General features: G+C 25.0%; 1 protein-coding gene across 1 annotated transcript in view; it reads left to right on the top strand.

The window, feature by feature from the left end:
• Positions 1-15,900, top strand: part of LOC112690311 (collagen alpha-1(IV) chain) — a 37,103-nt gene that overhangs the window by 19,103 nt on the left and 2,100 nt on the right. The window contains exons 26-66 of the mRNA XM_025564625.1: positions 330-419; positions 634-755; positions 1,498-1,582; positions 2,616-2,652; positions 2,726-2,804; positions 2,883-2,935; positions 3,257-3,352; positions 3,430-3,464; positions 3,635-3,671; positions 4,121-4,183; positions 4,345-4,407; positions 4,734-4,811; positions 4,955-4,999; positions 5,741-5,776; positions 5,880-5,933; positions 5,995-6,057; positions 6,736-6,798; positions 6,901-6,963; positions 8,036-8,071; positions 8,166-8,255; positions 8,421-8,518; positions 8,614-8,713; positions 9,804-9,871; positions 10,416-10,514; positions 10,674-10,747; positions 10,930-11,027; positions 11,172-11,216; positions 11,301-11,402; positions 11,592-11,690; positions 11,791-11,859; positions 12,017-12,070; positions 13,121-13,176; positions 13,355-13,397; positions 13,580-13,651; positions 13,769-13,840; positions 13,970-14,023; positions 14,187-14,258; positions 14,374-14,463; positions 14,665-14,745; positions 14,844-14,932; positions 15,459-15,660. Coding sequence (XP_025420410.1) covers positions 330-419; positions 634-755; positions 1,498-1,582; positions 2,616-2,652; positions 2,726-2,804; positions 2,883-2,935; positions 3,257-3,352; positions 3,430-3,464; positions 3,635-3,671; positions 4,121-4,183; positions 4,345-4,407; positions 4,734-4,811; positions 4,955-4,999; positions 5,741-5,776; positions 5,880-5,933; positions 5,995-6,057; positions 6,736-6,798; positions 6,901-6,963; positions 8,036-8,071; positions 8,166-8,255; positions 8,421-8,518; positions 8,614-8,713; positions 9,804-9,871; positions 10,416-10,514; positions 10,674-10,747; positions 10,930-11,027; positions 11,172-11,216; positions 11,301-11,402; positions 11,592-11,690; positions 11,791-11,859; positions 12,017-12,070; positions 13,121-13,176; positions 13,355-13,397; positions 13,580-13,651; positions 13,769-13,840; positions 13,970-14,023; positions 14,187-14,258; positions 14,374-14,463; positions 14,665-14,745; positions 14,844-14,932; positions 15,459-15,660 — 3,025 coding nt within the window. The remainder of the gene's footprint in view (positions 1-329; positions 420-633; positions 756-1,497; positions 1,583-2,615; positions 2,653-2,725; positions 2,805-2,882; positions 2,936-3,256; positions 3,353-3,429; positions 3,465-3,634; positions 3,672-4,120; positions 4,184-4,344; positions 4,408-4,733; positions 4,812-4,954; positions 5,000-5,740; positions 5,777-5,879; positions 5,934-5,994; positions 6,058-6,735; positions 6,799-6,900; positions 6,964-8,035; positions 8,072-8,165; positions 8,256-8,420; positions 8,519-8,613; positions 8,714-9,803; positions 9,872-10,415; positions 10,515-10,673; positions 10,748-10,929; positions 11,028-11,171; positions 11,217-11,300; positions 11,403-11,591; positions 11,691-11,790; positions 11,860-12,016; positions 12,071-13,120; positions 13,177-13,354; positions 13,398-13,579; positions 13,652-13,768; positions 13,841-13,969; positions 14,024-14,186; positions 14,259-14,373; positions 14,464-14,664; positions 14,746-14,843; positions 14,933-15,458; positions 15,661-15,900) is intronic.

Here is a 15,900-nt window from a genome sequence, read left to right as displayed (position 1 = left end):
TTTTAATTAAATATACTTGTATGAAAATATTAAGGAATTGTGGTTTAATTAATATGTATAGAAACTGGTATTTAATAATTTTTAATTATATAATGATAAAAATTAAATTGTAAGTTTCAAAACTATCGCAATACAAGTATTTAAATTTGTTCATATTCTTCAAGTGTTAAAATTCACTTATTTTTAATATAATGTCAGTTTAATATTGAAATTAAAATTCATTATAATACTGCAGTAAGATGGTGTATTTTTGTCATACCAAAATATATAAATGTTATAAATGTAACCTTAAAATCGAAAATTTAAGTGAATGTATTTATTTTATATAGGGGCCTCGTGGACCACCAGGGGATAGAGGGTTCCCAGGTGAACGCGGTGATGATGGAATGATTGGACCGATTGGTGAACCAGGAGAACCTGTAAGTGCTTAACTATAAAATAAAAATTATTATTCATAAAATTAATATATTGAAAATATTATGCTATAATTGAAAGACTAACTTTTATTTTAATTATTTAAAATGTTAACACATATTTCTGCACTAGGTCCATGATATCTAAATTATATGTTAGAAATTATAGTTTTAGTTGAATAACGTTGAATATGTATTTTTTTTTCTTTTTTTAATTTAGGGTAAAGATGGTATTGCGGGTGAACCAGGAGTTAAAGGTCAAAAAGGAGAAAATGCTTTGATATCAGCTGCTCAAATGAAAACGGAAAAAGGAGAACCTGGTCCAAAAGGTTCCCAAGGAAGGTAAATAGTTGCTATAACAAATTAAAAAACAATAAAAAATAATATAAATTAAATGTAACACTAAATAGGTGTGATCTTTTGATATAATTTATGGTAATATAAAGTGACACTGCAAATATAAAAAAAAAAAATGTAGAAAAAATTGAACGGCGTTTTAAGAAGGCAATTTCAATACACGTAGGTCGAGATGAACTTTATTAAGTATTCAGTTAAATTTAAATTAAAACTATTCTCATACTCAATAGGAATGGCAGTATTATAAAAATAAATATATAATACTATGATGGAATTTTATTTAATAAAAACAGATCGGTGTATATAGTAAATATGTATTATTAATAAATCATTTTATATGATAATGTATTTTATATGGACAAAATTATGTACCCTCATGTAATAATTTGTCTACAGCGTAAAAGTCATCTGTAACATTTTTTTTTTTTTAATAAATGTTCTAGTATTTCTTTGGTTAAAATAACAAAGAACATATTTACAATAATAAACTAAAGATATTGTTTGCGCTATAGGAAATATGTTTGTGGTGATACAATATCTTTCAAACCACAAAGCATAAAAATATTATAATAATTTTAAAAATAATAATAAGTATGGCAAACAATAACAGAAAGCCGCAATGACTAGTATGAGTTAGTATTACTAGCTGTTAGTGGTGAATAATTATACAATATAAATAATAATATCTTATATTGCTCCTTATTCACTTTAATTTTATTTACTTTAGAGATGGCTTGCCAGGAGCTAGAGGTGATTTGGGATATCCCGGACAAAAAGGTGTAACAGGACCAATGGGAGAAACGGGAGAAAAAGTAAGTATTAATTAAAAAAATTTGATGACTTATTTATCAAGATGTCATTTCGCTAAAACCTAAATTTTTGTAGTTAAATTTTTAAAAAAATGTAACTAAGGTCTATCCTTAAGGTGCGATTTCTTAGAGCGCGTATATAGACGCGCGATCGATGTGGCTGACGCAGCGTAACTCTAATTTTAACGGTTTTTCCTATTTTTAAATAAAACCTATTCCCAACACCGCCGCGTGGCTGTTGCGTCTCTAATTGTGCGACTGACAACCGCTTGGTAGGCGGTCAAAACGCACTAGACGCGAGACCGATTATCGTCGACTTGTTAATTTGATACCGTTTACTAACCGTTTATTTGATTTACCTATATAATTTTAAAATGTCTTATGATAGCAATGTAGATTATATACCTGCCACACGTCTCTTGCGACTACGTTTTGTAGTTGTACGGAATACCTACTCAGTTGCGTCGCAAGAATTCAAATCGCGCCGCGTCAGTCACGTCAGTCGCCCGTCTATAGACGCATCCTAAGGAATTACACCTTAACAATGTCCAATGAAGTGTCCATTCAAATGTCGGTAATCTAATGGCCACATTTTCCGTAAATTTCCGATTACCGCAATCAGTTCTTACAACTTTCGGTCAGGCAACGTATAACTACTTACAGTTTTACTAAAAATCATCGAAGATAACTAAATTTAATTTTTTTACGTATTCGTGAACATCGAATTTTTGTGTAATCACATGATTATCATAATAATTTAAATTATCGTATTTACGTTTAAAAATTGTTATAAATATATAGCTAATGATATTTTATTTATTTGGAGTCTTCTATATTCTTCTAGGACAGTGTATACTGTATTATGTATTTCAAAAAATCTTTAAACTTCTGAACAATATATAGATATACATATATTATTAACTAATGCAACTTAGATATAGACAAAAATCCATACTTAATTAGGTATTCATAAAATAATTTTTAACAATTATGTATTTAATCAAATTATATTTGAACAATTTATGTATATCATTAGGGTGATAGAGGATTCCCAGGTTCTGAAGGTTATCCAGGTAAATATCATAGCATATATTTTAAAATATTTTAATGAAAGTAAATTTTTTACATATTAATATTTATTTACAGGACAACCAGGAAATCCTGGAGACAAAGGAGAAAAAGGAGTTAGCATAAAGGGAGAACAAGGATATCCAGGAATTAAAGGGTATATTGCTTTTAACTAATTATGTTTTATTTTGTACAATTTACAAAAATATTGCTCATATATGTATTAAATTTCCAGAGTCAAGGGAGATAAGGGTTATTCTGGATTACCTGGCGCAAAAGGAGTACCTGGTTAGTAGTTTTTGTTAAAATGATCAAATACACGGACATTTTAATGGTTTTTTTTTTTTAAGAAACATTTTATTTTTATTATTGCACACATAATATTTACATATATACTTACGTATTATAAACCATAATTTTAAAAATATATTAGTAGATTAATAGATAAAATTACTTAATTTGGCATACAAAATTATATAATTAGCTTTAACTACATCGGAAACATTTTAGAACTCCATAACCATAAAATAATAAATAAAATATAAATATTTTTTTTTACTAGCTACGTATTAAGTTAAATAAATACTAATTGTTTATTGATAATTATAGGTAAATGTGATGATTTAAGTGAACTAATTAAAGGCCAAAAAGGAGATAAAGGATTTGAAGGACAAAAAGGTGAACCTGGTTTACAAGGAGTACAAGGTCAGTAATTTTTTTGATGGTCTAATGTAAAATAACAATTCATTATGAAACAATTCGTTATTTATTTAAAAAAATAGGTGATCCTGGTGATAAAGGAGACCTGGGCCCAGTGGTATGTATTTAAATACTAAAATTAGATGAATTTTACTTTTTTAGTAAATTATTATTGATTTATTGGTAAACTTTAATTATTGGTTATTAATCAATTAATATCATAAATAAAATATACATATTTCTTTTCAAAATTAATTTTATTAAATACAAAATTGTTTTCATTTTTAGGGAAAAGAAGGATCTATTGGTCCAAGAGGACCTCCGGGTAAGCATAAGAAATACTAATTTATATATAAGTTAAATATTTAACTAATCTTACAAAAAAAGAGTATCATTATTAAAAAACAAAATAAATAAAAAAATTTAAATATAACATTTGTATCACTTATATGAATTAATTAGAGATATAAATAATAATTTATTTTTACTATCTCAAATTGACATAATATCAAGAATGAAATATAATTTGATAAAAAAACATTTTTATAAAACAGGGAACTTAATATTTTTTTTTTATTTTTTTTTACTCATTGATTTTTAATTATAATATTTCTTACAGTGAACATTTTTATTATGAGTAATATATTTTAATATATTGAACAAATAAGATGATGTAAATAAATATATTTAATGTATTCATAGTAAAAAATACTATTTGAAACCTAACTAACTGCTAAGAACATTTTCATAAATAAAGTTTAAAATATGCTGTAGGTATTGTCGGTCCAAGAGGACTACCAGGACCTCGTGGTGACAAAGGAAATACTGGACCAATGGGTAATTATAAATATATAATTATAATTTTAAATATGAATGATAAACTTAGCTATATATCATTGATATACAATAACGTTTTAAATTGTGAATTGTGTTCTCAAATTAATATTCAGTTCTATTTTAATCCAAATTTTAATAATAGTTAAAAACTTAAATGATAGGTTTTCCTGGTGATTCGGGGCGTGATGGAGAAAGAGGATATCCAGGATTACCAGCAGCCAAAGGTAAATATCCACTCAATAAATAATTTGTTTAATTATTAAAATGGCTCTTACATTGTTTATTAAATACATCATTCTATTAGTATCTTATTCTTCTCCTTCGCCTTTCTCCCAACTATTTAGGGTCCACTACCCTTGTCCTAAACTTCCATTTATTTCGATTTCCTATATCCCCTAAATCATACTATAAGGTTAAACTAATATATTTAGATGTCTTAGAGTTAAATAAATATCAATTTTAACAAACTAACTACAATATTATTATATAAAAAACAACAAAAAACATAAAAATAGTTTAAAATAAAAAAATTAAAATATATTTTTTTTAGGAATGAAAGGCGAGCCCGGAATACCATTAATCGGACCAAAAGGTTCAGAAGGACCTGCAGGCGATAAGGGTGAAAAAGGTAATTTTAGTAAACATATTTTTAATCACGTGATTATTTTAGCTGTGAACTTGTACAACATAATAAGAACTAGACATTTGAATAATACATATTTTATTTTTTATATGAAATTATTGTTTACAACTATTGTTCAATTTTAACAGGTCTACAAGGACCATTTGGAAGACCCGGAATTTCTGGTGAACCAGGTATGCCCAGTGTATAATATACTATACAAACAAAAATTAAAAATGTTTAATACAAGTAACAAAGATTACCATTTTGTATGAGTTTCAACAAAATATATAAATATTATTTATTTGCAGTTTGCATATAAATATAAGATTAATAAATAAACTTCCGATAAAACTAATTTACTCCGTATTTCAATAAATGTTTTAAATAGCTGAAATATTTGAACTCTAGTTATCAACTGGTTTTGAAGAACAATTTATTTTACTGTAACATATTTTTATGTTTTTTCAAAAACATTAATATCTTCTTGATTTATTATATAATGAGGGTTTATTTTTGAAATTTAAACACAAACATTTTAAATTTAATACTTGACCAGTTAAATAATGAAAAATATAAAGTAATAAATGCAAAATTGTATATAGTAAATCTAAGTTGATATTAATTTTTCATTCCAAATAAGTTACAATATCTCAAATCAATATTATTCTATTTTCATTAAATTATTATTTTTATTCATTAAATGTAAGCCATTTGTTTAGATTATTATCATTATGATATTCCTAAATATCAAATATAATTTTTGAAACTAATAAAATGTATAATGCAAGTATGATTTTTACTTTAATAATTTTTAATAAGCTCATTAATAATAATTATTAATGAGCTTATTATAAACAATTAACAATTATTAAAAATTATTGTTGTAAGAGTATATTATAAGAGTAATAGTAATACATATTTATTTATCTTAGGTACTCCTGGATCACCCGGAGAAAAAGGCGATCAAGGTAACATAAATTTATTTATTTATTTATTTATCATAATTATATTTTTGTTGCGTTATTTAAATTTGATTGTGTAATAATTGAAATATTAAATCATTTTTTAAAGGTGAACCTGGTTTGGAAGGATTGTCGGGACAGCAAGGAAATAAAGGAGAACCTGGTAAAATAATTAGATTTAATTTTTTTTTCTTCAAAACATGACGTTATTTTATTGTTTACAGGACCTGTTGGTCCCATTGGACCACCTGGTTTGGATGGACAACCTGGAGCTGATGGTGTAAAAGGTAAAATTTTGATGATTTAACAGATGATACAAAAAAAATAAATAAATTGTTGATATCAGCATTAACATACGAATATAAACAAAATTACATCCGAAGAATGTCTAGACTTAATTATTAAAAAATGAAAAAAATGAACAATATGAATTAAAATCGTGGATAACACACCATTTAAACTTTAAATTTAATTTTTTTTTTTTATAAAGGAACAATATTTTGATGAAAAATGCAATTGCAACGATAATATAATTAGTATTTTAGGATCTTTTGAATAAAAATATACAATAACTACATAAGTTATTTGTTGCGACTTTATATACATTTCACGGGTCTCTAAAATAATGTTGATTATCATTAACGGTAAATCATAGACAAACGCGAAAATTGTAGTTTCAGTAGCTTCAGAAATCATACTCAAATTATTTTCGACGTCTCTGATAGTGATAACGTGAAACTATAATTTATACAAAAATGGTAAATGCTGTGAAATCATCAATTAAATTCACTAACAATAAAATAAAGAATAGGTAATATATAAATTACTATGGTTTACAGGTGAAATGAGATTTTATGAATCGTAATCTTTAGACATTTTCCGAAAATTATTTTTTGTTTAACGTATAAAAATTACAAACATTAATTATACTTCCCTTTAATTTACTATTACATTGCGTTTTTTAGGTGAACCTGGACTAATTGGTGAACCTGGTAGGCAGGGACTTCATGGATTCCCTGGACAAAAAGGTAATTATTCCAATCATGAAAATAATAAAACACCCATACAATGTTTGCATTATTTTATTGGAATTGGTTGCACAGTAGTAACTAATATGTAAATTATTTTAGGTGATATTGGTCCTCCAGGTCCAGAAGGTCCTAAAGGATTCCCCGGTTATAGAGGCACTCCAGGTAAACAACAATATTTAATCGCATTTAATGACTTTTATATAAATACTGTAATTACCAGGACTCGTAAGTTCATGCATTTGCATATCAATGTTGTATTTAATGCTAGATAACATAGAAATCCATTTCAAGGGAACACGGTTAAATATGTGAAATCTTATTTTGCATATTTGACATGTTTTTGCATATTTGGCATATTTATGCATATTTCTACTTTATCGAGCATATTATAAAACATTTCATTATAATTAATCAAAAATCGAAATAGAAAATACAAATAAAATTAAAATTAGTAATCGTATTATCTTTTTTTTTCTTATCTTTTTGACACTCATACATTTAATGAATAAATTAGTTTCAAAAATATCAGATTTAAAATGAATTACTGACAAAGACATACATTATACGCAGTTCATAAAGGCTCAAGAATAGTATTAAATAGTATTTAAATACTATTTTCTTTAACTGTGACATAATTTAATAAAATATAACTATAAAAAAAATGAATGGATATGGTGTTATATCAAAAATAATTTCTAATTTTTTTAAGTAAGCATTTTAGTGCATAATTTTAGATATTTAATACATATAAATGTATATTTTTTTAACTTTTTAACTCATATTTTAAAGCATATTTTGCTAATTTTATGTGCATAAAGGCATTTTTTAAGGCATAAACTTATGAACCTTAATAATTTCTGTTTTATTGTTTATTATATTACCAACAATAACTTTGATAAATCAAATCAATATTTTTTATGTATTTTTTTTTTTTTAATTTACTTGATACCTACAATTCAATAATCAATTGAGTAGGATGTATTTATTTTTTATAAATAAAATATTACTAAATATTAATTATTATATTAACTATGATCAAAATTTGATAATGTATATTATTAATCAAATATATTAATATAAATTAAAAAATTTATTTTAACACATATCCAAATAAATGATTTGATTAAAAGAAAAAAAATTAACTATAAGATTTTTATGCTTATCTATGTTCATTAGTTGGTTTTATTAAACATGAAAGTTAAATACTAAATTTAAAAAAAAATTTTTCACATAGGAATGCCTGGAAGACCTGGACTTGATGGATTACCAGGTAAAATATTTAAAAATGATTTATTGTCATTATTGAGTACTTTAATTATTATTATTCAATAGAATTGGATATCATGAAATTATTTTATTCTTAGGAGATAAAGGTGATAAAGGAGAAATGGGAATACCTGGACCTATTGGATTACCTGGAGATGATGGTTTGCCAGGATTAAAAGGAATCACAGGTATATTAATATTTTAAAAAAAAAATTTTATGGCCAATTATTCACTTTCTTATCATTTTATCAATTAATATTTTGTAAAGGATTAAAAAATTTAAAGTAGAGGATTTTATATAGTACATTAAGTTACAAATTTTAGTTAATAACAATAATCGTTTTAAATTTTAGGTGAAAAGGGTGATATAGGTTTCCCTGGCCCCCCTGGAGATCGAGGACAACGTGGTTGGATTGGACCTAAAGGTGATCGCGGTCCATTAGGCCCACAGGTAAAATAATGATTATCAAAATATATTATGTTAAATTTATATTTTTTATTAATTCAATTTAATCATTTTACCAATTTTCACTATATCTATTATAGGGCTTGAAAGGTGAACCTGGTCCTGTTTCAGAAAAAGGACAAAAAGGAGAACCTGGTGAATCCGGTCTTAGAGGGCCACAAGGACCACCGGGACTTGACGGTGAGTAAAATATTTTTTTATACTTAAATATTAAAGTATTTTATTTTTAAAATACTAATATATTTAATATTTATTTGAATTACTACTTAGATATATAAGAGTATACTAATATTTTCATAGTGATATTTTTATTTTTTTTTTAAATACATGAAATTTCAAACATTATTTAGTATAAATTGAATATAAACAGAAACTGTTTCTTATTATAAATTTATAAATGGTAATTCAAATCAAATGATATATAAAAAGAACAGTGCTGAATTGATCAAAATACAAATTGAGTTCCTCACGATATTAAATTATTGAATTATTTAAAAAGTTTATAATATTAAACAAATTAATAATAGTGAATTAATGTTTTGATTTGCTATATACCAAACGTTTTTAGAAAATTTTTATATGAAGTTTTAAAATATATGAATAAAACATGAAGAATTAATATTGAATTAACTTTTATTTTAAAAGAGCAAAAATCATTCTGTAAACAGAATTTGTACTATTATATGTGAAAACTAATTTTAGATTTACAATAGATAACAGAAATTTAATTAGAATAATATTCTAATAAGTATATAAAAAATTTGATCTTAACTTAATTTTAACCTAATAATATTTATGAAACAATTAAATCACAAAAAAAAATTTTTTTTTTTTGATTATAAATAAGTTGAAATACACCTTTAAGTCATTTTTCTTATCTAAATAATTTTATATTATATAATTTGTTCAAATTTAAAAAAAATATCTATTTCATTCGCTTAAAACAAATTTTTAATTATAGACGATTATTTCCATAAATTGTAAACTTGATTAAAGTTTATTTACTAACTTTTCTGCAAATAAATCAATGCGTATAAAATTAATGATTTACCAATAAAATATTTTCAAAGAATTCTTTTTACTTATTTGAATTAAATAATAACTGCGCATATATTTTATGAATTTGGTCCTATAGTGTTAAACAGCTTATCGGCACTAAAATATAAAATAAAATAAAGTATAATAAATGATCTTATTTAAGATATTTTTTTAATAATAACATGAATAATTAATAAATTAACTAATACATTATATCATATTCTATTTATAGGTCTACCAGGAGAAAAAGGTGAAATTGGATTCCCGGGTATTGGAATACCAGGATTGCCTGGAATAAAAGTAAATATATCAGCATTATTTTAAAATGTATTTAATGTATAAATGTGTATACTCGTATAATCAATAATTATTAACAATATGTTATACATGAAAAAGTTTATGTATTATATAATGTAATAAAAAAAACAAGTACATATTAATAATTATTGGAAAATTATTTCTGATAAAATGCATAAGTAACACAACTACAAATTGAATGTATATACTGTATATACATACAATTTTATAACGTAAAAAAAAAAAAATATTAATAATTTTTGATTATTAAATATGATTCGATAAAAAGTTAAATAAACACGAAATTTAAATGTTGGAGTGTATAAAATCATGAATCACATATTAAATAATAATTCAATGACAAATTATTTGTGTAGGAGGTCTTATATTTTTCAATTAAGTTCTTTTGAATGATACTTGTGTAAATAAATATTATGTCAAACCATCATTAATAAGTGTTGTTCTATAATCTAAAGAATTTTTATATATTAAAAAAAATTCAGTATTATCTAGTTATAAAATTAAATATTAAGTAATTTACCTTCAGGGTGATCCAGGAGTACCTGGATTTGATGGAAGACCTGGAACAGATGGTGAAAAGGGTTTCCCAGGAGTAGCTGGAGTTCCAGGAATGAAAGGTGACACGGTACGTGTAAACTGTAAAATACTTGAATAATAAATCTTAGATAATTGTACATATAACAATTCTTTAATTACAAATTATGTATCAATTGAGTAAATAAATCATTGATATGATTATAACTATTAAAAAAGTTCATATTTTATTACATGTTTTTAATTAAAGGGACCTCGAGGTGTACCAGGAATACCAGGAGAACCCGGAATGGATGGTTTAAATGGAGTTGATGGTCGAGAAGGGTATATTATAAAATATTATTTATTAATATTTTAATTTATAATTCAATTAATAATTTAACTATAATTTGATATATTTTATACAATCAAAATATACACTTAATTTAATGTAATATTGTTAATATAAATAACCAAATATTATACAGTAAATTAAAAACTAAAATAAAATCTGATATTATGTTTAGCTATCCTGGAATTCCCGGAAGTAAAGGTGATAGAGGAGATACTGGAAATCCAGGAATCCCTGGCCTCAATGGAATGAAAGGAGAACGAGGAGTACCTGGTATGAAAATATTGTAGTATGATAAATTTAAGAATTGTAGATATATTTGAATATATTATAACCTTACATAACTATATTTAGTAAAATAATTAACTTAAAATAAACGATAAACAAAAATTATATAATTGAAAAACAATTTTTCAGGCTTGCCTGGACCTGTTGGGTTCCCCGGAGTTATTGGAGATAAAGGTAATATAACATAGCCTTCTGATTACTTAATTTATAATATTGATGATTTAAAAATAAATATTTTTACATTCATATTTTTATCAGGTGATCGGGGTTTGCCAGGCCCAGCAGTTGATATTAAAGGAGATAAAGGAGAACCAGGACCACCAGGTTTTCCTGGAAAGCCTGGTCTACCAGGACTCACTGGTATACATATAATATTTATTAATAATTTTTAAATACGTATGACATATTTACAAAAATGCTATTACAAATCATAGACTACTATAATAATTATTAACTAAATAAGTTATTTGCATATACTTGAATTATTAAATTATATTAAATCAATTATTTTACTTATAAGTTAAACTATGTGAACTATTTATTGTTCAGGTCTTGATGGACAACCTGGCATAGCAGGTGATAAAGGTGATATGGGATTAATGGGCCTTCCTGGTAACCCTGGTCCTCCAGGTCCAAGAGGTGAAAAAGGTAAAATAATAACTTATATTATATTATAATAGATCCTACATCATATGCTATGTTATTCAATTTATTTTCAAAAATATTTAAACATACATTTTTTTCTTAGGCGATACTGGACCACAAGGTCTTCCTGGTTTGCCTGGAATAACGGTTAAAGGAGAAAAAGGACTACCAGGTACATAATTGTAAATGATTTTAAGGAATTTATGGTGTTTTTATTATTGAAAAAAGTATTTGATTAATTTAATACCTAACTTCTAAATTTTGATTTTAATTACCTTTATAATCTTACTTAAGGTTTATTTATTTTATTGTTTGGTTTATTTTTTCAGGGCTTTTGGGAAAACACGGTAGAGATGGATTGCCTGGATTAATTGGAGAAAAAGGTAATAATAGCACATGTTTTGTTTTTAATTTCCTTTTTATTTAACACAAGGAATATAAATCAATTCATAGTTATAAATTTTACAATCATATAATATTATAATATTTCATGTTTTGTAAAATATTTCCTCTTTTTCAAACTTTATATATAGATGATTATTGTATGGAAAATGTATATGATTTTACTTGTTCAAACGTATATTTTAAGCATATAAAATATCACAAGTTATATGTATTAATACTTTGTAAAGTCAATGGTGTTAGAGGATCCAAATGTTGCACTTGAACAATATTCAATGATAGTTAATCACTAAAATATTACACAAAAAAAAAAAAAAAATGAAAATTGCCCTGTACGTATCAGGATGAATACAGAATATATAAAAAATTATTTTAAGCTACCAATATTGTTTTCCATATAATATTAATTTGATGATTTTCATTATTCTATAAGTAATTACGACTTTATGGGTTCCAAAAGTGAAGTAATGACTATTCAGCATATGAATTACATGTGTATCATGTGTATAATAAAATAAAATACCTACTATATTTGGAACTTGCATGGAAAAATAAGAAATGAAGTTTAAAAATACCAAAACTATTTTCCCGACATGAAAATACAAACAAAATGTCATACCAAGAAATAATAATTACTTATTAATAATACACAAATTATGATTATGAATAGGAAATCTATATGTATAAAAGAATGTCAGATTATTTACAGAATTTATAATTCAAGAACGGCTGGTTCGATTTTGAAGATCTCTGATTTGTTGGATTCGTCTCCGTATAAGAATAAAAATAACTCTAATATTAGCGAGAATACAAAAAATTATCTAGATAAAATCATCTAGACAAAAAAAAAAATTATCTTAGATAAATAATTAGATAACTTAGCGTTATTTATCTAGATAAAATAAAAGATGACAAAAAATCTATCTAGATAAATTTATCTCGATAAGTCCTAACACTAATAAGCAAATACATGTTTATATTTAATTTATATTTAGTAAACAATAATACAATTAATATACATAATATTTCAGGTGATAAAGGATTGCCAGGATTACCAGGATTGCCCGGTCCTATTGGGCCAGTAGGGGTATGTATATTTTTATAAACATTTTATCAATTATCAAACTTTAAAAAAATGTAGAAAGGATGTTGTTCTAAATATTATTTCCACAATTTATTCAATATTTATTGATATAAAATTAAAATATTGAAATTTATTCATTTATTGTGTGCATATCATCCTATTTAATTTTTTAATGTTCTAGTTACCAGGTGCACCGGGAGATGTAGGAGAAACTGGACCACCGGGTAAGCAACATAATCTAATTTATTAAATATATTGTTGTTGTTATATTTATTAATAAAATCAACATAGTTTTATTTTATGTTATCCTTCAAATCTCAATTTTAATATTTATTTACCTAGAATATACTAAATAAAACCTGTAATCATTTTGAATTTATAATAACATATTTAAAATCAATCACAGGTTTCCCTGGACCTCCAGGAATAGACGGATTGCCAGGTCTTCCTGGATTAGATGGTTCCATAGGATTAATGGGTAATGAATAAAAACTATTTGTTTTCATTCGATTATAAACTTTAAATTATAATAGAATAATAATATAATAATATAAATACATTTATGATACTTAATTCACATTTTATTTAACCGTAGGACCCAAAGGAGAACCTGGAAATCCTGCACCATACAGCGAAAAAGGAGATAAGGGTGACACTGGTCCTGCAGGTAATAACCGAATCTAAACTGTTCAATGTTATATGTCAAAATATGAATGTTTAGCATATATATAAACATTGTGTTATTTTACTATTTAATTATAACCAATTAGTGCAATGATTTGTATTTCTGTTTTAGGAGAACCCGGTTATCCAGGACCCAAAGGTGAAAAAGGAGATATAGGATATCCAGGTGAGCCAAAATATTTATATATGCATAAAAATAATATCAAATTGATATGTAAAAAAACAATTAAAAAATCGCTTATTTCTTTGATTATAAAATATTCTATAGTCACAATCGTTGATTTTACAAAAGTAATAAAATAATATACAGTATAAATTTTATATTTTAGGAGCTCCTGGATTAACAGGTCTGACTGGATTACCAGGTGAAAAAGGTCTAGATGGATTACCAGGAAAACCAGGTTTGTTTAAAAAAATACTAAAACATTACAATCTTAATATTTGATATTTACAAAGTGAATATTATCTAGTTACGTATAATTATATAAATTATATATTATTCATTTTAATCTTTAGGTTTTCCTGGAATTATGGGAATGCGAGGTGATAAAGGTGAACCCGGTCTTACACCACCACCAGGACCAAAAGGAGATCCAGGTTTACCTGGTAAATTATGTTTGTCAAATTAATTATTAGTCCAAGTTATTCATACCAACTCTTATCATAGTATATAATATTTTATTTTGATATTAATTAAATTATGTCTTTTTTCATTACTAATTAAATAAGTTGCCATTGCATCATTCATAAATAAAAATTGTTTTGAAATACATTATAAAAATACAAACTATATAATTTATATTTTAGGAATGGCTGGCTGGCCTGGTGAAAAGGGTGAACGTGGTAATGATGGATTCCCTGGTTTGCCCGGAATTAAAGGAGAAAGAGGTACGTATTATATAGTATATTTTTACTAAATAATTAAAGTAAAATTAAAAATTCTCAAAAAGTAATTTATGCATTTAATTATTAACTTTTACATTAAGGTTTTCCTGGTTTGAATGGTCCAATCGGTCCTCCAGGCATAGATGGTGATAAAGGTGAACCAGGATTTGATGGACCTCCAGGCATACAAGTTAGTAATTTAATTAAAATAAATCGTTGGTATTTTGGTAGTTTAATTTCAATATATTCTGTTGAAAATATATATATATAATAGTTTATTCATGAAATGTATGAAATTTAGCAACATTTTAGTAAACATATAAATTAAGATGTATGTGTAATTATATTGCATTCATATTTATTTTATTATTCAATAAGAACTATGATCTCATTCTTTTTTGGTTTTTAAAAAATTTTTTTATAGCTAAAATAAAACATCTTATTGAGTATAGCAGTAAAATTAATGGTTTTAAAGCAATTTTATACACCTAATTTGAGAATTGAATCACTCAAAATTTTACGCCAACAGTTTTTCGTTTATATTTTATATATATATATATATATATATATATATATATATTATTTAAATTATGACCTTTTAATATTTTCAATAGCTGTTTAAGACAGCTGTTTAAGTAATGTACATGTAAAAGCCATTTTGATGACATTATTAATATCATATAACATATATTTATGAATAATTTTTGTATTTATAGGGACCTGTGGGTCAAACAGGAAATGCTGGCCCTCCTGGGAAGCCTTGCGAATCACAACCAGATTACTCAACGGGTATATTATTGGTCAAGCACAGTCAAAGCTCAACGATACCTGAGTGCGAACCAAACCACGTCAAACTCTGGGACGGATACAGTTTATTGTATATTGAAGGAAACGAAAAATCGCACAACCAAGATTTAGGTAAATATTATAATACCTTTTTGTCTCGAATTAAATATAAAAGCTTATAGCTCGATAAAAATATGTCCACCGATATTAATAGTAATATAATAAAAATAATTTTTTTTGATTATATATTGTGTAACATTTAAAAATAAAATTATGTTCAAATATTTTTCCATTATCAACAGTTATTAATAGGTAATACAGTAGTTCATGCAAATACACTAGCGCACACGGAATAATTATTGACGCACAACC

Source organism: Sipha flava, unplaced genomic scaffold (assembly GCF_003268045.1).
Source record: "Sipha flava isolate LNK unplaced genomic scaffold, YSA_version1 0_pilon_pilon, whole genome shotgun sequence".
In the NCBI taxonomy this organism is placed as follows: Eukaryota; Metazoa; Arthropoda; class Insecta; order Hemiptera; family Aphididae; genus Sipha; species Sipha flava.
This window is presented reverse-complemented; position numbering and strand designations above follow the sequence as displayed.